Here is a 22910-nt window from a genome sequence, read left to right on the forward strand (position 1 = left end):
TCCAGAGCAGTAATATACTACTACTACTAATAATAATAACAATAATGAAGTTTCTTTATCCTACTTGAACAACCTCTGAATGTGTGAGGTTGAAAAGCTGTTGGTCAGTGTGAAATGGACTGTCGCGATTAAATCCGTGCGTGTTGCCGCTTGTTATAAATAGAAGCATCAAAAACATCCATTCAGTAGCAACAAGTATCAGCCAAGATGTTATCACCTGCTTGGAAGCAGCAGGTAAGCGAGGCCACCTGGCGAATTTGTGGTGGAGTGCACCAAAACCGCAATTAACCACAATCACGTGACCTGGGTGTTTCCAACTATACTTTGGAGCCGTATTTCCAAACACGACACAGTCTCATTGTTAGTACAGCTTAAGGGAATTTAACAGAGCAAAAACAAATCAAAACCTAAGAGTAAAGTAAACTAAAAACACAAACAAGAAATTCAAAACTGCAAAATTGTCTAACACTAGAGACTAAATTTAAAAAAAAGATAGTAAATAAAATCAAACAAAAAACATCGAAGAATTAGTTTGATTAAAAACCCAAAGTACCTGAAAAATAAGGAGAAAAGGAATTGAAACTGGTTACAGCCAGTTAACTTCACATTAGTGATGTGTAAGTTGTGAACGAAATGGCTCTTAAATTTGTTTAAAAGGAAGAAGCTGAAAATTGAAATAGTTAAAAGTTGAACTGTGAATAGTTCGTTTTTGAGATATGATTTATTTATTACATTTTATGTGGAGTGAATAAATTATATATATATATTATATATATTTATGGTGCCCCTAGAGACAAAGCACGTACAAACTTCAAAACACGTACGAACTCTGAAGCACGTACAAACTCCAAAACACGTAAAAACTCAGAAGCACGTAAAAACTCCAAAACACGTACAAAACACAACAGAAGTGCTCCAGGATGCTGGGCGCAGTGTTGAGCTTTTGTTACCTAGTGGCTACACAAGCCAGCAAGTACCAAAGACCAGATTTGGTGTGTGGTAGTAACAGGTAAATGAACTTTTTTTTTTTTTATTATTTGAATATATATGAGTGCTTGTGTATAAATACACAAATCATACAAGTATGCTTTCAATTGTGTAATTTAAGTGATCTAGTAGCTCTGCTTTGGAAGTATATTTTATTGTTTGTTTTTATTGTATATATTATTGTTAATAATAAATTAATTAAAGCAACAAAACAACCTGAAGGAAAGAGCCGGCTCTTTTTGGTGAGTAAAGCCGAAAGAGCCGGTTCTCTAAAAAGAGCCGGAAATCCCATCACTACACATAGTTTCCCAATTACGATGGAAATTTGAACGGCTGGTGTTCTGGGAATCCATCCTACCCGTTGTTTCTGAAATTAATTCATGAAATTAATTCAGTGCCAAACCATCCTACCTTTGTCAATGTGACCTACAAGCATACTTTAACAGCTAAAATTTAGTGGCAAACCATGCTACCTTTGTGAATGTTACCTACAAGCATACTTTGACGGGTAAAATTAAGTGGCAAACCACCCTGGCTTTAAGAATATAAGCTTCAAGCATACTCTGATGGGCAACGTTAAGTGGCAAACCGTCATACCTACTTATATTTGTGCTGGAATTCCTCTGTGACTGCAGAAATGTGCATAAACTACTTACGGTAGGACGTTTTGCCAACGTAGAAGGTTGTCAGAACACCGGTTTGATCAGCCAGATCTGTTATTTGTCTCACGCACACTAGACAAACATTGTGAGTGTGGATGTTTTCCTAGTGCCCTTGAAAACAGCTGAATCGTAATAGATCACGTCAGTCCCGACCATTCCGCTTGATGCCCAAACAACACTGACAAAGGCAACCTGAACTCTTCCTTGTGTTAATAACAACAGTTAACCCTTTCACCTATACAGGAATACAAGCACATGGATAAATCAGATGTACACGAGGGCACGCGTTGTCTTCCCCGATGTGTAAAAACTGTGTAAAAAGTTGCCTCTCCAGCGTCACCGAAAAAAAGATCATAAAAAATAAACTTTTAGCTCATGTATCTGTTATACAAAATAAGCTTAACAGTGAGTTTGGACAAAAATGAATTGAATTTGTGATATCCAAATAACCGGAATATCAAGAAAAGCGGAGGAAAAAAAGAGGAAAAAAGAAATAAAAACTCAGTCGAATTAGTTAAGAATGACTTGATTGGTCGATGGATGGCAACGTTTATAGAGGGCGGGGCTTCACTGCCCCGGGCTCACTGAAGACTACAGCGGTATATCTGAGAGAGGAAATCATAGGAGCACGGAGTTCGTTTTTGTGCTACATTTGTGTGTTTCCTTTTTTCATGTGTGAGGATGTAGCTCCGTGCTTCACTCGCTCAGCAGCGCCAGAGTTTTATTCCCACGGTGCCCTGTCCACAGTCATCGCAGGGTAAGCGGGTAAGCGCTTTTTCTCAGTGATTTCTTGGTCATTTTCACCTGCAGTGTCTTGTACTTCTGCTCTGAAGGATGCTGTCTTTTCACTCATTCATTAAACGGTTGGATCGTCTCAGTAAGGAGAGAAAAAAAGGACTTACATCGATGAGGAAAGGATGTGCAACAGGTTTGGATTGAGGATAGAGGTGGAAATGTGCCTGCGAGTGAAGGTGGTGTGTTGAAGAGGTTGGATGGGGTACTTTGAGGAGAATGAAGAAAAATGAGAGAGAGGTGGGGGAGTAGTGATGGATGACGGTTGGTGATCCAGGAAATGCAAAGTGTTAATAAAGAGGAAGTGAGGGCAGCTGTGAAGGGGATGGAGAGTGGAAGTGCATGTGGCCCAGATGGCAAACCTGTGCAGGTGTGATATCTGGCAGAGAGAGAGAGAGAAAGAGAGAGAGCAGTGGAGTTTTTGAACTGACTGTTGAACACAATCATGGAACAAATGTGCTGGTGCTGATTTTCCAAGAGCAAGGGTGATGTGCAGAGCCCAAGTAAGTACAGGTGGCTCAAGCTGATGAGCCACACCGTGAAGATATGGGAAAAAGTTGTTGATGATCAGTGAGCAGCAGGCTTCATGCCAAGAAAGAGCTTCTTGAATGCAGTGATGATGAAGAGGCTGACAGATGAGGTCAGGCAATAGTGTCCGTGGACTGTGATGTTTGCAGATCACATATAGTGATTTGTAGTGAGAGTAGAGAGCAGGTGGAAGAAGCCTGGAGAGGTGGAGGGATGCTCTGGCTAGAAGTTGAAAGAAAGCCAGTAGAAGTAAGTCAGAGTACGTGTGTGTGAATGAGAAGGAGGCGGGTGTAACAGTGAAGGCAGATGAGTTTTAAATACCATCCAAAGCGAAAGACAAGAGAAGCGAGGAAGTGCGTGCAGGAAGGGTGGAGTGGGTGGAGACGAGTGTCAGAGGTGATTTGTGGGAGAAGGACCGCAGCTAGAGTGAAAAGACATTTTTCTTTTCCCCATATAAATATGTTGTTCTCCCAGCAGCTGTATTCAATAATCAGAGTCAACAAGACCAAAGAAGGAAATGTGCCTTTAGTACAGTAGATGAAACATTTCATTCACTTCCTGTTTCCTAAAACTGTACGCGTTGCATTAAAAAGCACACAGCCATTACCCTTTTGTGTCGACACCAAGATGTGAAGCAAGAACGGGAATAAACTTTAGTAATAATGTGGTTTACAAATTTGCAATAACAATCATGCAGTGAGAAAATAGTCTTTTGTTTATGTATATGCATCTGTTATCCTTTAATATTAGAGGAAAAAAATACTAATCTTTTTAAGAACTGAGAGGAATCCAGTGTGAGGTGAGGGGAGGAGGGGGCATGCAAACTCCACAGAGAAAGAGCGAGCAACTGTTTTTCAGTTGTTATGGTTTTAAAAATAATTTAGAAGCAGAAATAAAAGAAAAGTCTAAGGTTGTGCTGCAGGTTTCTGCTGCTAAAATATAACTTTGGATTTCTACAGAGTCAAACTAAAGCTTTGGCAGCAGCCTGCTGCTGCTGCTGCTGCTTTCATTTCATTTGCCTGTCAAATCAACACAGAGAGGCCTGATGAACTCATGTCTGTGTTATTGATGAGAATTATTAGTTATTATTAATCTCTTGGTGTCTTTTACAGCTTGTCAAATAGTCGCAGCAGATGGCCCCGCCCCTCCCTGAGCCTGTTTCTGCTGGAGGTTTCTTCCTGTTAAAAGGGAGTTTTTCCTTCCCACTGTTGCCAAAACACTTGCTCATAGGAGGTCATATGATTGTTGTGCTTATGCTCACTTTGTAGCATAAGGCACCTGCCTTATGCTACAAAGTGAGTCTGTCTAACCCAGGGTGTCTTCCCCTTATCTGCATTAACACTGCCCGCTAGAATAAATGGGCCCTGATTTAGGGATAAGCTGTTTTCTAGTTTGGGCTACCCTTACCCCCTTCCTGATGTCATCCTCCCACTGTACCTGTCGGCGGATGTAACTCACTGTGTTACGGCCTAATGATGATTTTTGAATTGGTTACCTCTGACACATAAGTCCCAGCTTTCCCAATCCTCATCACAGCTAAGTTTTGCTTATAATTTAAATATATTTTTTTTAAGCATAAAAGTTATTCACTCATCACACGAGGGCCTCCGTGATGACCGATCACTTTGAAATGGGACCAACGCACTGAACGAAGAAAAGAGAAAAGACAGTATCGATTGCACCACATTCATATCGATCTGACACCAATACCAGTGTCGACATGGATACTATTAATATTAATATTTCGATCTATCTGCCGATCCCTACTATGTACTGGGCGCGGACTAAGGCCATAGTAACTTTTTTTTCTCCCAGAGGCTGAAGGGAATGATGCTTAGTGTTGCACAGCTGTGGTGAGTGACATTATAATAGCTCTGTGGCTGTTTGAGTCTCTATGAACTTGAGAAGCCAAAGCTAGAACGTGTTGATATATTTTTACTTTTCCAAACCTACCTCAAGTGCTTTGTTTTGATGACTTTTTTTGTAATAATCTTTGTCCTAGATTTTTTTTTTTTTTAAAGTTGATGCTAACATGTTACTTTAACAAGAAGGACCTGAAGGACACACCGAAGTCAAAGTCGAGCTATATTTATTTGCAGCGTTTGCTACCTTTGTTGCTTCACACACCAATCCTGTCAGGTTCTGTTAACCTACTGAAATACAGAATGAATGACCAAGTGATGATAAACAGCTATGTGGGTCAGCCTCCCCTGAAACCACACCCTGAACCTGCTGCTCCACCCCATCCCTGCAGCTGAGTCATAAGCCACACCCGTCATGGTTGCATAAGCAGGATTCTGACTTCTACTGAAGTAAAATGACTAAATATTTTTTTCAGCACTTGGTGACCGAGTTAACGTTACTTCTAACAAGATCATGAACAGGATCAGATGTTGTGATTAGTGAATGAAGTCAGACTGTAGATTTTCCTTCTTCTAGCTGTACTGACTGACCTTTGACCTCATGTGTTGATGACTCTTCACCTCTGTCTCCTCTCACATGGAGAAGATGATCTGCAGGATCCTGCTGCTCATCATCATCACCTCATGTGTCTCTGGTTAGTTTACAGCTTCACTTTATGAACTCCAAATAAAGCTCAACAACAGATTTGTTCCAGTTCTCAGTGTGTCTGCTCCTCTCTTTCCCCCTCTGTCTCCTCAACAGGATCATTTGTAGTCAATGTGACACAGACCTCCTATCAGGCAGAGGAGAACCACAACATCACACTGGAGTGGACGTTCACCACCAAACCTGACAACTCCACAAACTCTGTTTCCATCATCTGTCAACAGATGACTAATTATGAAACCTCAGGCTTCTATCATGTGTCCAGTGGTGTTGAGGTGTCAGAGTCTCAGGATGCAAAGTTTTCAGGACGAGTCCAGAGTGACAAAGACGCCCTCAGAGAAGGACGAATCAGACTTCAACTGTCCAGACTCAGGACTGATGACTCGGGTCTGTACCTGTGTGAGGTGAAAACCGAGTATGATTATGGCTTTGACTACTGTCGACTCAGCATACGTGGTAAGAAGATTAAAGCAGTACGAATTACTCCATCTTGACATTCAGAAACCAACAAAGAATATTTGTTTTCCTAAAACAAATAATACAATCTGTTTTTATTCTAAATATACATTCGAATAACACTTCTTTAAAAATAGCATAAATATATAAAAGCAGTACAAATAGTTTTTATAAAGATTTAAAATTAGATGAAGTTCCTCCTGCCTGTGCTTTAAAGATCGAAGTAATGTAAATCTTGAAAGCATAAAGTCTGCAAATAGCTGTATTTTTTTTCTATCTGAAGGATACTGTGTCTGCATGTCAGAACCTTGAACGTTTTTTTTTTTTTTTTGCCTTTTCAAAGCTGGACAAAAGAGTAGAAAAGGCAATTTCCAATGTTCAAGGCACAGGTGTCGAACTCCAGGCCTCGAGGGCCGGTGTCCTGCAGGTTTTAGATGTGTCTTTGATCCAACACAGCTGATTTAAATGGCTAAATTACCTCCCCAACATGTCTTATAATTCTCCAGAGGCCTGGTAATGAAGTAATCATTTGATTCAGGTGTGTTGACCCATGGTGTTATCTAAAACCTGCAGGACACCGGCCCTTGAGTTCGACCCCCCAGGTTAAAGGGGTTATATGTCACTGTACTGATATACAGTTAACTTGTTGGTTCCCTTTAACTTCATATTTACCAATTCTGCAATATAAGAGAGCAGCAGGGCCTGTCAGTAATCTTATTGTTCATCGAGTTCTTTGTGCTCCAGTTGTTATCAAAGTTTTTTGTTGTTTCTTTCTTTATGATGTTTTCAGAACAGGAACTGCTAACAGCTACCAATGATATTAAAAGATTCTCTCTTAATTTTTCTCTCCTTTGCAGCAGCTGCTGTTCGTTCCAAACCTCAGGGATCAACTTTGAGTCCATCAGCACACACCTGGATGCAAAGGATGGTCCTCTACACTTCACTGGGATTCGAACTGGCAGCTTTACTTGGCTTTGCAGTTTTACTGGTTAATCGCTTCTGTGCCTTAAGATGTCGTACTCGGCTGAGAAGATACCAAAATTTCATTTAAATGTTTAACAGGAGCTTTGTGGTGTCGTTTTGCACCAAGAGAAACTAAAAGCAGGACTTGGAGGGAGCCATCAGGCAGAAAACCTGAGGTTCAAGAATCCAAGACTGTGTAATGTATGTTTGAAGTATCAGAAAGCCTCATTGTGATATGAAGTGCATATTATGTGCTCATGTATCACTGCAGAAAGGATGATGGGGTAGGTTATGCTCCCATGTGTGTCCTGTTTATTATTTCTAAGCTGGACACTCATCCTGCCACCAAATGGGAACTTTAAAAAGAAAACAAAAAAAAACTTTTGCTCTCTTCAGTTTGTACAGCCTTTAATCCACCAGAGGATTTAGCCTATAAATGTGCTGTTTTCCTATCAGCTGTATTCAGTGGTTAAACTTTAACAAGTGCCTGGACTCAACAATACCAAAGAAGGAAATGTGCTGTTATTTAATCCTGACAGTAGGGACTGGACTTTGTTACGGCAGATAACACACTTCATTTGCTTCCTGTTTCCTCAACGTGTATGTGTTCCTTTAAGGAGCACACTGTCACGACCCTTGTTTTTACAAACAGCAATAAACTTTATTAATAACAGAGTTTACAAGATTTGCAATAACAAACATGCAGTGAGAAAATAGTCATTTCTTTATGCGCATACAAGAGTTAGGCTTTGTTATTAAACTTTGATACATGCATATTCCATAAACAAGGGTCTCAGGTGAGCAGATGGTTCAGTGTTTCATTGCTTATGGTTTTAAAAATACTTTAGAAGCAGAAATAAAAAAGTGTAAAATTCTGCTGCAGGTTTCTGTTCCTAAAATGTAACTTATGGTTTCAACAAACTCAAACTAAAGCTGTGGCAGCAGGCGGCTGCTGCTGCTTTTATTTCATTTCTCTCTCAAATCAACACACACAGGCTGATGAACTCGATTTCTTTGAGCTGGGCCCTGTTTCAGGAAGCCGGTTTAGTGGAAAAACTGAGTAAGTATACCCTGAGTTAACGAAAACTCTGGGTTTTCGGTTTCACAAAGCGAGTTCAGCTGAAGCCTGAGTGAGTCACTATGACGACACACGCCGTGAAGCTAACCTGCCCCCTAGCAGGTTTACTACAACTAACCCTGACTGTCTCCGCCCCTTTGTCGGAAACCTGACAGTAGGAAGTGTCGGACATGGCGTGCCCCTTCCTTGAAGAGCCAGTAGATCTTGAAGCCCAAATTCTCTGCAGAGCTCTCCGCCGGGAGAGAGTGATCAGAGCGCGTTTGGACATTTTATCATTTCCTGATGATTTTCTGTGTGAACGTCACCGTTTCTCAGCACAATCTATAATTTATTTTAATAACATCCTCAGGCTATATATTACGCATGTGACACATCGCGGACATGCTCTCAGTTCATTACATATTATTTGTATTGCACTTCGGTTTTTTGCAAACGGGAGCTTTCTGTATAATATTGGTGACGCTGAGCACGTTTCCAAGGCTACCGTCTGTCGGGCAGTCAGGAATGTTACAGTTGCACTGAAACGTCTCCTGCACTCGTTTGTGGTGTTCCCCGGTCACAGACCCACAAGATTTATCAAAGAGGGATGCCACAAAATTGCAGGTATCAGGATGACCAAAACTTAATTTATGATGTGGTGATACTTGAACTACTACTTAAATTTTACATTTGTTCTCACGGTTCCCAGGCGTGATTGGCTGTACAGATGGCACTCACATTCCAATCATTGCTCCTTCAGTAAATGAAGGAGACTATGTGAACAGGAAGTCTTTCCACAGCATTAATGTACAGGTACATAGTTCCCTGTAGCATGTCAAACTAACAAATTATTTCATTATAGTAATGGATGCTAATTTGTGTTCTCTGCACTGTGAAGATCATATATGATGCTGCCAACATTATCACAAATGTGGAAGCCAAGTGGCCAGGCTCTGTCCATGACTCACAAATATTCCGTGAATGTACACTGAGCACAAAATTTGGACATGGTGAGTTGAGAATACTTTAAAATATATAAAGACCAATTGCTTCAGGGACATTTGAACTGAAGTGTATCCTTCTGTCTTAGGAGAGTTCACTGGCTACTTGCTTGGTGATAGGGGGTATCCATGTTTACCCTATTTGCTTACCCCTTACTCTGACCCTGAACCGGGCCCACAGCAGCGATATAATCTGGCTCATTGCAGGACAAGAGCCAGAATTGAAATGACTATCGGAATGCTTAAGGCCCGGTTCCAGTGCCTGCAAAGACTCAGGGTCACCCCAGAAAGGGCATGTGACATTATTGTGGCATGTGTGATTCTTCACAACATTGCCACAATTAGAGGAGAACACTGTCCTTCTGAACCAAACATCAGCAGTGATCCAAACCATGAACATCCTGACCCTCCCACGGACATACAAGATGGAAGCGCAGTCAGAGACACCATATGTCACAATCATTTCCTTTGACCCATCACCTCAACATGTTGAAAGACGAAAAAACAGATTTTTTGTTCAACTGGCTTTATTGGTCGCCTGTATTTCCTGTACACAAAGTATTAAAAGATGTAAACCTCATAAAGTGTCTCTGTTGCTTCCTCCTCTGTAACAGCTGTCAATGTTTCTTCATTATTTTCCTGTAGTAAAGAAATAAACAACATTGCTGTTCTACTGTAAACTCATATAATCTGTGGAGTATTACTCACAACTGCATGTTGGTCTGGCTCAACAGGAGGCTGCACCAGATGCAGTACACCACCACCATCAACTGATAGAATATGAGGTTTATACAGGTCACTTATAACTTACAAGGGACCAAATGGCAATTAACAAACATACCAATCACCTTACACTTCATTGTCATTATGCTCTCAAAGACAACCAAGACTGAGGGAAGGCAAAATCAGTCGGAAAATAACTTCACTACAAAATAATCCATTATGGTAAAGAGTTTATCAAATGAATGAGCAGCACTGCAAAGGTGACTGTGAAGAAAGGATGTATGCACATCATGTATTATTTTGAATTTACCCCCTATGTAGGCACTTGTGTCTTGCGGGGTTATTGACTCAGAGGATGTCCCCGCAGAGATGCCTTCGGCCACAGGGCGCCCACTGTTTTGGCTGAGGGCCAACTGCTCAGCCTCTGTGAGTGGTGGTGGTGGAGGACCCCCACCTGTTTTTCGGGCCTCCGCTTTTTTTCTGTTGGCTATAACGGGTCACATTTGAGCATACAGAGTAAGCAAATATGTACTTGTAATGTGCTCAGATAATTTCAATAAGTGCTTACAGAAAGAAAATTAATGTAGCCTCTAACTGCAATTGATTTACATCGGACAAACAGACCAAGCACTATGGCTCATAATACAATTACACCTTACCTGTTTGGACTATATTTTTATATTTCATTTTTACTTGCTGCCAGGAACGTTTGGGGCCTGTTGGGTTGCACCTGCGCTCACATCACGTCACAAAATAAAATGTATAAAATAACAAATAAAATAACATATGATAAAATAACGTGTTAAATGGGTGGAAATCCCTAGATCAATGTTTAAATTAACACTCACGCATTGACTCTGTCGGCTATGTTTTGCCATGCATGCTCCCTTTCTTTTGCAGCTGTGGTTGTGTTACTTTTTTCCGCGGAATTTGCATGTTATCGGCATATGCTGCCATCAGAATTTCGGCCTCAAGCGCTGTGAAATACATTGACCGCGCCTTCTTTCCCTCCGTCTCCATGGTGACTCGCTTAATCTGTGCTCCGCTTATCAGGGCTTTATGTATCCTCGTCCGCGCACTTCACTTGGGGTTGACGCAACTCCGCGTTGATTGAACTAATTGTTATCAGCCTTTCTGAAACCGAATATTCCGAGTTGGACAGTTCGGGGTTACTCAACCCTGCGTATCGTTTTTCACTCTGAGTTTTCTAAACCGGCTTCCTGAAACAGGGCCCTGGAGTTCGTGAACTGGAGGAATTTCATATCTCATGCCCGATGCTTTCTTCTTGTTTTAAATCCAGTCTAAACTTTGAACCACACTCAGATTTCAAGACGCTGCCTGCAGGACACAAATCATGTCTGGAAACAGATTCTGAGGTCAATATGAGACGTTGTTCCTGCATGAAGATACAACATACAGTTCTTTATGCATTATGGAGGAGGAGCATAACAGCAACAAGAATTTCATCAAAATGATTTAGGCATGGATAGATTTGTTTTATAGGGAAAGAAAAATATCCATGAAAATAAGTATTTTCCTCCACTTATGGAACTAAGTGAAATTCACCCTCTTGGCCAGATGATGGTGCTATAAGCTCACCACTTCACTGTATCCAATCAAATATATTATTATTATTATTAGTAGTAGTAGTATTAATAATAACTTATTATTATTTTATGGAACTTATTGCAAACTGCTTCAGTAAAACACCCTAAACAACACAATAAATATCAAACAAAATAAAAAAGCAACACTAACCAAACCATATCCATGTCAGTTAGGACATGCAAGAATTCCTTGATCTCTCAAAACAAGTTTAAAATTAACATTACTTAAAACAGTAATATGGGGGTTAAATGAGAACGTCAAAGATGTAATGAAATTTATAATAAAACAGTAAATGTTTGATCATTGTTTCATTCTTTACACATCGGAGGAAACAGCTGTAGTTGGGGCAGCTGTGGCTACAACTGTAGCTTGCCTCCACCAGTGTGTGAATGTGAGAGTGAATGAATAGTGGCATTGTACAGCGCTTTGAGGTTCTCGAATATATAAATGCAATCCATCATTATTATTATTAGTTATGTAACAGTCAAACCAAGTGTGGCACAAACATAATGAAACAGAAAAACTACAGTTTTCTGTTTTAGATCATAAACTGCTGTCTGACATTTCAAACAGATGTTATTGGGAGAGAGGTTCATGTCTATAAGTACATCTGAAATGATGTGTCCTCATAGGAAGCGGGTCCTTCAGAAAAAGTCTCCTTAGTCCTGATGGGTTGTGTCTCTAAGGCACTCCCTGCTGGGTTTTGTGGCTTTTTCTCCTTTCCAATAATCACAGAAACTACAGCAGCTACTCCCAGCCCCAGACCAACGTACAAGCTCATGCTTGACAGTGTCAGTCTCTGACGTTGATCAGCTGCTGTTGTAAAAAACACAGAGACATGTGTTGCCATTAAAATATATATTATGCATCTGTTATGAAAAGCAGTAATGCCCTTATTATCCTCAGTGGTGAAATTATATTTAAAGAAGAAAAAAAGAAAATAATACAAATACTCCTTAGTAATTTACCTGTGATGCTGAGGCGACAGCTCTCATAACCAGCACCATGATCAGTACCTCACACAGGTACAGACCCGAGTCATCGTCCTGAGTCTGGACAGTTGAAGATGCTGACACTTCAACACCATTGGACACATGATAGAAGCCAAAGGTTTTAAAATTAGTCTTGTGTTGACACCTGATGGAAACAGAGTTTGTGGATCCATCAGGTCTGGTGGTGAACGTCCACTCCAGTGTGATGTTGTGGTTCTCCTCTGCCTGATAGCAGGTCTGTGTCACATTGACTACAAATGATCCTGTTGAGGAGACAGAGAGGGAAAGAGAGGAGCAGACACACTGAGAACTGGAACAAATCTGATATGATTATACTGTAATTTTAAGTACAGCATAATTTGCTTTAAGTAATGCGTGATTTCATGTGGAAAAACAGTATTTTCTATTGATCTGTTTGCTGTTTCATTCATTATGTTGAAGGATGTTCTACTGTCATTTAATGTCATTCTGTCAGCATGACAGAATTAAAAATAAACTCTTCTAATTTCCTACTAAATGTAGTGTTACTGAGGGAAACAAGAAACAATCCTGCAGTGTTAAAATAGATATAAGCAATTTTTTGTAATTTAGTCAATGCAATGAAAAAAAAAAAAAAAACTGGACTGAGTTGCCAGCTATGGTTATTAGTCATCATTCGGATACTTGACACTTTTTAGATCATACTTCACTTTCACAAAACAGACATTTTTCATTTGTGGACCTTCTGTTTCAGAAACACAACCTCCTCCGGTACACTCTCAGGGATACAACTGGACATTGAGTCACACTGTCGCATCCAATCATAACTGGAATAATTCAATTCAATTCAAGTTGTTTTATTTAAATGCCGCCAAATCACAAGAACAGTCGCCTCAAGGCGCTTTATATTGTACAGTAGATCGTACAATAATACATACAGAGAAAAACCCAACAATCATATGACCCCCTATGAGCAAGCACTTTGGCGACAGTAGGAAGGAAAAACTCCCTTTTAACAGGAAGAAATCTCCAGCAGAACCAGGCTCAGGGAGGGGCGGGGCCATCTGCTGCGACTGGTTGGGGTGAGAGAAGGAAGACAGGATAAAGACATGCTGTGGAAGAGAGACAGAGATTAATAACAGATATGATTCAGTGCAGAGAGGTCTGTTAACACATACTGAGTGAGAAAGGTGACTGAAGAAGAAATACTCAATGCATCACGGGAATCCCCAGCAGCCTACATCTTTTGCAGCATAACTGCACAGCATGGGGTATTTTACTTAAACAAATTTCTAGGGTTTAGCTGAATTGATGCTGATTCCATACTAGTGTTGCACTGCAGGATTGAAAGAGACAGTATACAATAAGTGGAGATAAAGCACTGATACATAATCTAAAACAAATTCCTATAAAACTTCAGCAAAACCGTAATGTCACACTTTCATGTAATGCAGTAAATCTTTCACAGTTGGACACAGAGTTATCAGTGTCAGTATAATGTTGTTTTCCACAGACATTAAACACTTTGAAAGACTTCAACCCAGGCCGCTACACAGATGGGTGTTAGCCTGCAGTGCACAGACTGCTGACTCAACCAGGTCAGCTGTCCTGGCACCTGCTGTGTAAATCACCTGTCCTGAATTCTCCTTCAGCAAAAATTAAAATGCAAAACAGCACTGAATTGCCATACCACTATCATGACGTGGCTGTAATAGTCAAATGAAAATGATAAAAGCAGTAAAACAGAGGGAGTTACAGAAACTGGTCAGCTTCTCTGCTTTTTAATCTTTAATCTTTTTCTTATTTTAAAACGTGCTGTTTAGCAGTTCACAATGTCAGTTTACACCACTTATCAAAATAACGTCAAACATACTTTTATGCCTGTGGTGGGGCGTGGTCTGCGCTGCTGCTGCAGGGGAGGTGGATGCAACTGCACGGCATCTGCAATCATGCCTCACCGACATAAAAAGTCTGCACTGGGTCCTGGTTATTGTTGCTGTTGGTGTTTGTGCTCCAGCCGTGTGGAAATGACAACCGCTGATGAAAGCAAGTCAGTAAAGATGCTGAAAAGCACGAAAACGTCATTGGGTCTGCCGTGGTTTCTTTACAATGCCACAGTCTGAAGAGCTGTACAGAGACTAAAGAGAGTCAGAAGCACTGGATACTTTATGTTAACAAACAGCATTGTCAGGGCTACACATGCAAGAAGTGGTCTTACTTTGCTCAAATTCAGGCAAACAGCTTGATGCCTTGATGTTCGTGTTTTGCGCCTGTTTTAAGATATTTCAGAACTTTTATTTGATATCAGATGAATCATTCCAAGAAGAAAGAAAGTTTAAAATTGGTTAAACAAAAGAAAAATCTAATAAATTTGATAAACTGCCTATCTTTAATTCGTGGTATTTAATTCTTTGTTGAATATTTTTGACTTGTTGTGCTTCAATAGTTAGCAGTGTTGCATTTCCATGCAGCCTTTGCATGCTATTCCAGAGGAGTCTGTTCAGTGACAGGTTGCTTCTCCCAAAGACAAGAACCAACAGACTTAAAAACTCCTTTGTCCCACACGCCATCAGACTGTTTAACTCCTCTCTGGAGGGGAGAGAGAGGGGAAACAGGAGGACAAAGGAGGACAAAGGAGGGGGGAACAACTAAGCTGTAGTGCCTCTTCACTTCACTGTGCAATTACCTTTTGTGCAATACTTTTTGTTAATATCCAACAGTGCAATAGAGTTCAATATTTGAAATGTGCAATTCCTTTGTATTCTTATTCCTATTTATCCCTTTTGTATTCTCTGTATTTATATATGTCCTGGATTTATATATGTGTATATATAGTATATTTCTGCTCACATTCTGTAACTTCTGTTGGTGCCGTGCTATTTGGGAACCGAATTTCCCAGAGGAACCCACCCAAGGGATTAATAAAGTTTTATCTAATCTAATCTATCTAACCTCTCTATTCCTATGCTTGCATGAGTGTTCTTTCAATGTTAGAGCCACTGTTAATCCATAAATGGTTGTAGGTGTGGGGGTGAATGATTTCCTATCTCTCGGTTGCTAGTGAGCTGTGCAGGATGTGCTGTCTTAGTTAGCCATTGTTGTGGAAGTTTCCCTTTAAATAAAGCCTGCAGACGAGCGGTGAGCGGTAGCTAACATTCTTTAATCAAAAACAAAGAACAGACAAACCAAGCTTGTGGAGAGCCTACATGACCGCGGGGCAGACGGTCAGCAGAGTCTCCCTGAGCCTAGCATGGCTCTCAGTTAAAAACCTTCTCCAGGAACAAAATACAGTACACAGCTGTTTCACACCTTAAGGTTCACACTCCCTTGCTACCTCACAGAGTCCTCAAAGACACAAAAGACTCTTCCTGTGGAGCTGTCTGCTTCCCCCCAACATCCTTACTAGACCCCCACCATCTGTCTAACTGCATGAGTGCGAGACATGTTAGAATCCAGTGGCACCAAGGTATCATACAATAAAATAATGTGATTAATACATAAGTAAAAGAAATTCCTATACACCATCACAGATAATATAAAACAAAACTGTGACATTGTCCTGCACTAAAGTCAACAAATACTTGTGAGAGCTGTGAAGTATAATCTCAGGCTTTAGGGTGCACAGTTTCACCTAGTAGTTTTTTCCCTTCTGACTCATCTGCAGATAATGGCATAGACAGATGATTTTATTATGGTCTTCTCTCTCTGGTAAATCTTTATTTATGAGTGCAGACAGTTAGCTTAACCCTTTAACTACTCCACCAAGAAAAAAGCAATGGGAAATGTCTTATGTGCTTGACCACTTGGTTGTTAATGGTTTAAGGAGTGGATATTTTCCAGAGACTTCAGCTGTGACTCCGGGCAGACGAAGTCTGACTCTTCTTCCCCCCAGAGTGTCTCTGTCACACTGAACCCATCCTGCAGACTGTGTGTAGGGAGTCCTCAACACCTTTTATCATTTTATATAAAATTTTATCCAACTGGTAAAAACAAATCCCATTGATGAGAGAGATATCTGTTTGGATCCGACTGTCCAAACTGATGTTAATGGTCTCCTCCTCCTCTGCCTTTTTGATGTTTGAAATCCGTTTGACAACAAACCTCCTTGTTGAGGAAATGAAGAAAGAACTGTCACAATTAAAGCTGAGAGTCTGGAGAGTTCTCTGTTATGTGTACCTTATCTGCACCATGTTTTCTTGCTGATTACAAGTAAATTGTAGGTGTAAAGTTTTTATAATGTGTTATGAACTCTCAGGAAAAGGAAGCGATGCTTCAGTTTACTGCATAGATAACATGAATATGGGTAATAATGACAGTTTAAACATGAATACAGTTCGTTCTGTATCAAGTAAAGGTAGTTGAAACTAGAAGGAGTTTCTCGTCCTCCCAGTTAATAAGTCATGACCAGAGGGCGTGATAGCTGTGTATACTGAACACATTTCTGTATTTAGGGAGATAAGAATAATTTGATATCTCTAATTCACAGCCTTCTTGCTGTCAGAAATTGGTGCTAACACACAAAAAAGTGCAGATTTCCTTCACACATTTAATCTTCAGTGATATATTTTTCTTTTCTTTTGTAATAGCAACTCAATTAAACACGGATATACTTTGGCTACAGATTATTTAAAGTGCTTCAGGATCTATACACACTCAAATCATCTGTGTTGATCCAAATGTAATTTCTAAAGATAAACAGATGGAGACTCTGACTATGGTAGAATGTAAACTGCAGCTTCTTTGTAGAAGTGTTTCTAGAAGCTCTGAAGACCTAAAGGAACCCAAATGAACAATATTGCATTTCTTATTGTGCACTTAAACTATTACAGAACTGTTACTAACTGTACAGACATGAAACACAAACAGTTTAAACCTCATTTCACCTGAATTATTTAAAGTATCTGAAAGGATTGTGAACAATACTTGACATTTTTTTCTGTAAGTTGAAGATGGAAAAATAAATGCTGACATTTGAAATCGAGATGTAGTCTGAGTTATAGATTATGAAAATATCATTGCAGTAAACTCACCTGTAAATCAATCCCTTTACAAAGGTGAACCAGAAGAGTTCATGCATTTCTAGTGTAATGCATTAACTTATCCTAACCTCATTAAAAAAAAATCCACATCCTTACCTGTTGGTAAACTGCTGAATGTGCAGAGATGATAACATAGTGTTCACTCTATGTTAAAAATGAAACCACAGAGACTGATGCCAAAATGCCTATCTGTGAGCAGCCAGCTACTTGTTTGTGTATACAGCATAAAACGTAACACTGCATATCAACTTGGTGTCTTTGGGCAGTTTGGGCGGACTGAAGATGCATAACAGAGCTGGAGGTTGTTTTTGGAAACAGATACCAACTCAAAGAAGAGGATGCAGCAGGAGTATGTATCTCTCCAGTTGTTTATGTTAGTATTTATATTTTTAAGTGCAAAAAAAGAACAGCAGATTTATAGTAGGGATTTCTTGGCAGGGAACCTTACTTTCTCTCAGTGGAAAACCTTTGGTCAGATGTAACTGAATTTTCATGTGGTGTTCTGCAAGGATCTGTTTTAAGACCTTTGTTATTCTTATTATAGATCTTGTCATTACACCTTATTAGTAGTAGTTTTAAATTATTTTCCTATTATCTGTATGTAGCACTTTAAACCTTGTGAACTGGATAAACTATCCATTCTAATGGATTGTCTTAAGGCAATTAATGGCTGGATGGCAAACTATTTTCTGCAGCTTAACGCAGACAGCACTGAGTGTTTAATATTTGCAGCAGAGAGCAATAAGCCCTAAATGAGACAATACCTGGGTTCTTTCTCATTCACAGTAAAAGCTCACTAACTCATCTAATTCCAGTATAATAAACTGGACTATTTATCTATTTATCCAGTTATTATTTGCCACAGGGCCCAAATTAAGTATCACAGTCATTAAAAAAATAAAAGGAAGAAAAAAAGAAACTTAGATGTTTTTGCTGCTTTCATAATATTGATGGGAACTTCCCAGACTGAAATTTGTCAGAATATTGGAGACATTACCAGATCTAACTGAGACATTTAGCAAGAATAATTTCTTAAGAAACTGTAACAGGTAGAACAGTCTCGGGGTACACTAACTTACACAGTCATCCATGCATCCACCCTTTACTGCTATCTGTGTTCATGTTGTGGGCTCAAAACTCTATGCGGGGAAACCCAGACCTCCGTCAGCCCAACAATCTTTGTGCTCATCCATGGGGACACCGAGCTGTTCCTAAGCCTAATGTCAGCAATAAGCCATGGGTCTGCCCCGGAGCCTCTTAGTGGTAGGAAATGCCGAAACACTTCACCTAGAAACCTTAGAAGCGTCCAGGAGGCATCCTAATTAGATGCCCGAACTACCTCAACTGTCTCCTTTCAATGTGTAGGATTAGCAACTCTACTCTGAGTCCCTCTTGAATTACTGACCTCCCCATATCTTTGAGGGAGAGCCCAGCCACTCTTTGAATGAACTCACTTCCCCTGCTTCACAAGAAATGGGATGCAGTAGCAATAGGTCTTATAGAGTTATTATACCAAATTTAAAACATTTAGTTCAATTCATGATCCGTATATAAAGAAGAGGTAAGGAGAGTGGTACAACAGCGAGTCTCTACAGTCATCTATAAATCGTTTGTAAATGTCGAGTCCTAGTTTGGGGATGTATTTCAGCCAGTCAAAATTGATGCAATTATGAATGCCGATTCAGATACGTTCAGATTTTGTACACTATGAAATAAAATCTGGAAAAAAATCAGACTGGCAGCTTCTTTAGCCTTAAAAGTACAGCTCGGTAGAAATGCATACATTTCACACAGTCAGTCATGGCTTGACCTCTCCAGAGGATCTCAAACTTGTTGAAGCAGTGTGGGATCATCCTGACAGAAAACAGAAGGCAACCAGCATCAGAAGAAGAGCTTTCACTGTAAAAATCAGGATCACGAACAGGATCTGATGTTGTAATGACTGAATGAAGTCAGACTGTAGATTTTCCTTCTTCTAGCTGTACTGACTGACCTTTGATCTCATGTGTTGATGACTCTTCACCTCTGTCTCCTCTCACAGGGAGAAGATGATCTGCAGGATCCTGCTGCTCATCATCCTCACCTCATGTGTCTCTGGTTAGTTTACAGCTTCACTTTATGAACTCCAAATAAAGCTCAACAACAGATTTGTTCCAGTTCTCAGTGTGTCTGCTCCTCTCTTTCCCTCTCTGTCTCCTCAACAGGATCATTTGTAGTCAATGTGACACAGACCTGCTATCAGGCAGAGGAGAACCACAACATCACACTGGAGTGGACGTTCACCACCAAACCTGACAGATCCACCAAAACTCTCAACATCATTTGTTGCCTTATTGCTCGCCATGAACACTTTGTCCTGTATCGTGTCATTCATGGTGTTGAGTTGTCAAAGTCTCGGGATAAAACATTTTCAGGACGAGTCCAGAGTGACAAAGACGCCCTCAGAGAGGACGAGTCAGACTTCAGCTGTCCAGACTCAGGACTGATGACTCGGGTCTGTACCTGTGTGAGGTCAACACTGATTACAGGTTCAGTTCTGCCAGATGCAGAGTCAGTGTTTCTGGTAAGTTATTTATTTCACCTTTTTTAAAGGATAATTATCAGTGTCACACTGAGCAGTATGTGGAGATTTCTTTTATTTGTCTGATTTTTTAATTTGTTTATGTCCTGTAAAATTTACTCTACAGTTGTTTATGAGTCTAGTCATGGCTGAAAAATAGCTCCAAATTAAGGGTTTTCTATTTGCTTCTTAATTTTATTTGTATGTAGTTTCTTTATTTAACTTTATTTTTAAACTCTAGTTATAGTTATATTTTAGTTATTCTTGGTATTTGTATTTATGGAGTTTAAGAAGCCACCTGAGTGTTTTCCTCCATCGTATCCCCTTGTGTTATTCTCTCTGTTAAAGAGGACATGAAACACTACAAATATAAAGGATAATTTACATCATTCAGCCATGCTCTCAAAAAATGAGATAGATGTAACACTGTCTGTTAAGCTGAATTTAAGAAATAAGTAATTCAGTAGTAGTAGCACCATCTTCTGTCAGTACAGAGCATTACATTATGTGGTTGGTTGGCTCCGGCTAATAAACTAACTAATAGACTAGCTTAATAGTGACAGAATCAGTGACTCAGAGGGACATAACAGCTAATTGCCAATTCATAGGCTGCATCCTTCGGAGGACCCGGCCTTCTTGGTCTACGTTGGCCGGGTCCTTCGAAGACCAAGAAGGCCGGAAGTGCGAGGCTGTGATATGGGAAGGTTTTGATCAAGAGGATTCTAAGTTCATCTGTTTTTTCTTCTTGCAGGTGCTGAAAGTCGAAATAAGAACTACTGGGATCAAATTAAAATTGTTCTGGGAGTTTTAGAGAGTGCATTTTTAATAGTTAGTGGCATGATATTTTTGATCATTATTGCCGTTCAGGGTCTTGTGTAGTCTTTTAGAAAACATAAGATAGAAAGTCCTCTTTTAAAATGAACTACTTCATCTCCTATGTTTTATGTTGCTACTTTCAATCTGAATGTTTTCTGACAAAAAAACCAAAAACATAAGGAAGTATTATAAATATATATATATATATATATATATATAATTGCCTTTCTGTGTGGAGTTTGCATGTTCTCCCCATGTTTGCGTAGGTTCCCTCCGTGTACTATATATAAATCTATTATGTATTAAAACAAACATTATTAGCTGAAATCCAGATATTCTACAGCTTAATTTTCAGTGTAAATCAATTCCATATACATTTATGTTAAACATGTTGATGCCCTTCACCAAACAGTGGCCTCTGATCAGCTAGAGGAAAAACTTAAAGGGAGAACCATTTCTTTATGTTAGACTGCAGCAAGTAGCAGCCCTTACGGCTTTCTGTGTTTTTTGTATTATATGGAGGAAACAATAAATGAAACACAAACAGTCTGACTTCTTTTTACAAAATAAGTCATTAAACCTTTACTTCAAGAGATTTTGGGACAGACAGTTTTGTACATTGGACTGAGAGCTATAGGAGCTCTACCAGCTGTGTTTAACTCTAAATTTAACACAGATATAAGTGAACCTGTAGAGATGTCTGTTGTGTACATTTACATGATATGTACATAATATTAAGTATAATGTCCTTTGCTACACACAACTCCATGACAGTTTACAACACGTCAGATCGTCATCATTGTTAACATGATTAATCTGAATCCTTTCAACATTACAACAGTAAAAACATTAAACACTGAATTTATATCTGCACGTGCTGCGTGAGGTAGAGGTGTTTCCCTGCATGATTACCGTAAAGTGAACACAGTGCACATTTCATCATCTGTCTGATGAGTGACAATATGATGATGTGTCTTAAATAAACAAACAAACAAAAAACAGAGGATAAAAAACTTCCATTTGATGTCCATTATTGTGTATCATGACACTTATTCTCAGACCAGCATGTGTCCTAATGCACTCTCTGTTATATAACAACTAAAATGCAGTTTTTATCAGCTTGAACCTACATGAGTACATCCATCAGGATGTTAAACAGATTTCATTGAATCATTGCAGTTTTTTAGCTTATACGAGTCTTAACTTTATGATGTTCAACTCTGGGAAAAGGGATGTCTCACCATTGACAGTTTACTATCACCTGTGCAAAATACAACTTTGAAGGTTTGTATACTGAAATACATCAGAGCTTGTATCTCATGGCCATGACATTTTAAATGTCATTTTAAAAAAAGATTGACTTGGAAATTTTTCGATTTCTGGCCCTACATGTAACACTTGCAAAGAGCACTTAAAGGAAAACATGTCAGACTGTTTCTACTGATCATCTGGAAACTGACTGACATGCATCACTGAGCTTTGAGTAAAAATTCTGTTTTCTATGCAGATAGTAAATGAAAGAAAAGCAGCAGAAAAGTAGCACAACTGCTGACAGTCCACAGTAGACACCTGTGAATTGTTGAATTTCTGTGTTTGATGTCTCCGGTTTTCTCTCACATTCAGGACAATCCGGCACTGCTGCAGAGAGACCAAACAAATTTGATTTATTTAAGGGTTTTTTTGTTTGTTTTTTTAAAGAACAAATATTAGAATTCATTTCACAACAAATTTGTAAAGGACAAAGAGAGCATTTCTATTTATGCAAAGTACTGCTAAACATGATATAAATGTTTTACTGCATAATCTCACCGGTGACATTTAGTCGACATATTCCAACACTGAAGCCATAATCAGTGTTGACCTCACACAGGTACAGACCCGAGTCATCAGTCCTGAGTCTAAACAGTTGAAGTCTGATTCGTCCTTCTCTGAGGGCGTCTTTGTCACTCTGGACTCGTCCTGAAAACTTTTCATCCTGAGACTCTGACACCTCAACACCTTCATGAACATGATACAGGACTGAGAGTTTATCCTCAGTTATCAGGTTACAGAGGATGAAGATGTAGGTCCAGGATCTGTCAGGTTTGGTGGTGAATGTCCACTCCAGTGTGATGTTGTGGTTCTCCTTTGCCTGATAGCAGGTCTGTGTCACATTGACTACAAATGATCCTGTTGAGGA

The 22910-nt window shown here is 39.6% G+C and overlaps 2 protein-coding genes across 2 annotated transcripts; both read left to right on the top strand.

The window, feature by feature from the left end:
- Positions 1-5468: 5468 nt before the first annotated feature.
- Positions 5469-7044, top strand: LOC146635796 (uncharacterized). Its single transcript, XM_085350214.1, has 3 exons — positions 5469-5526; positions 5634-5993; positions 6851-7044. The coding sequence occupies exons 1-3, from the start codon at positions 5469-5471 to the stop codon at positions 7042-7044; spliced, it is 612 nt and encodes a 203-aa protein (XP_085206340.1).
- Positions 7045-17626: 10582 nt separating this feature from the next.
- On the top strand, positions 17627-20726 carry LOC146635797 (uncharacterized). The gene is made up of 4 exons (XM_085350215.1): positions 17627-17704; positions 19397-19452; positions 19560-19918; positions 20667-20726. Exons 1-4 carry the CDS (start codon positions 17694-17696, stop codon positions 20724-20726), a joined length of 486 nt encoding a protein of 161 aa, XP_085206341.1. The 5' UTR covers positions 17627-17693.
- The last annotated feature ends 2184 nt before the right edge of the window (positions 20727-22910 follow it).

Source organism: Diplotaxodon limnothrissa, linkage group LG3 (assembly GCF_057381915.1).
Source record: "Diplotaxodon limnothrissa isolate DT_005_m linkage group LG3, D_limnothrissa_male_GT1.1, whole genome shotgun sequence".
Classification (NCBI taxonomy): Eukaryota; Metazoa; Chordata; class Actinopteri; order Cichliformes; family Cichlidae; genus Diplotaxodon; species Diplotaxodon limnothrissa.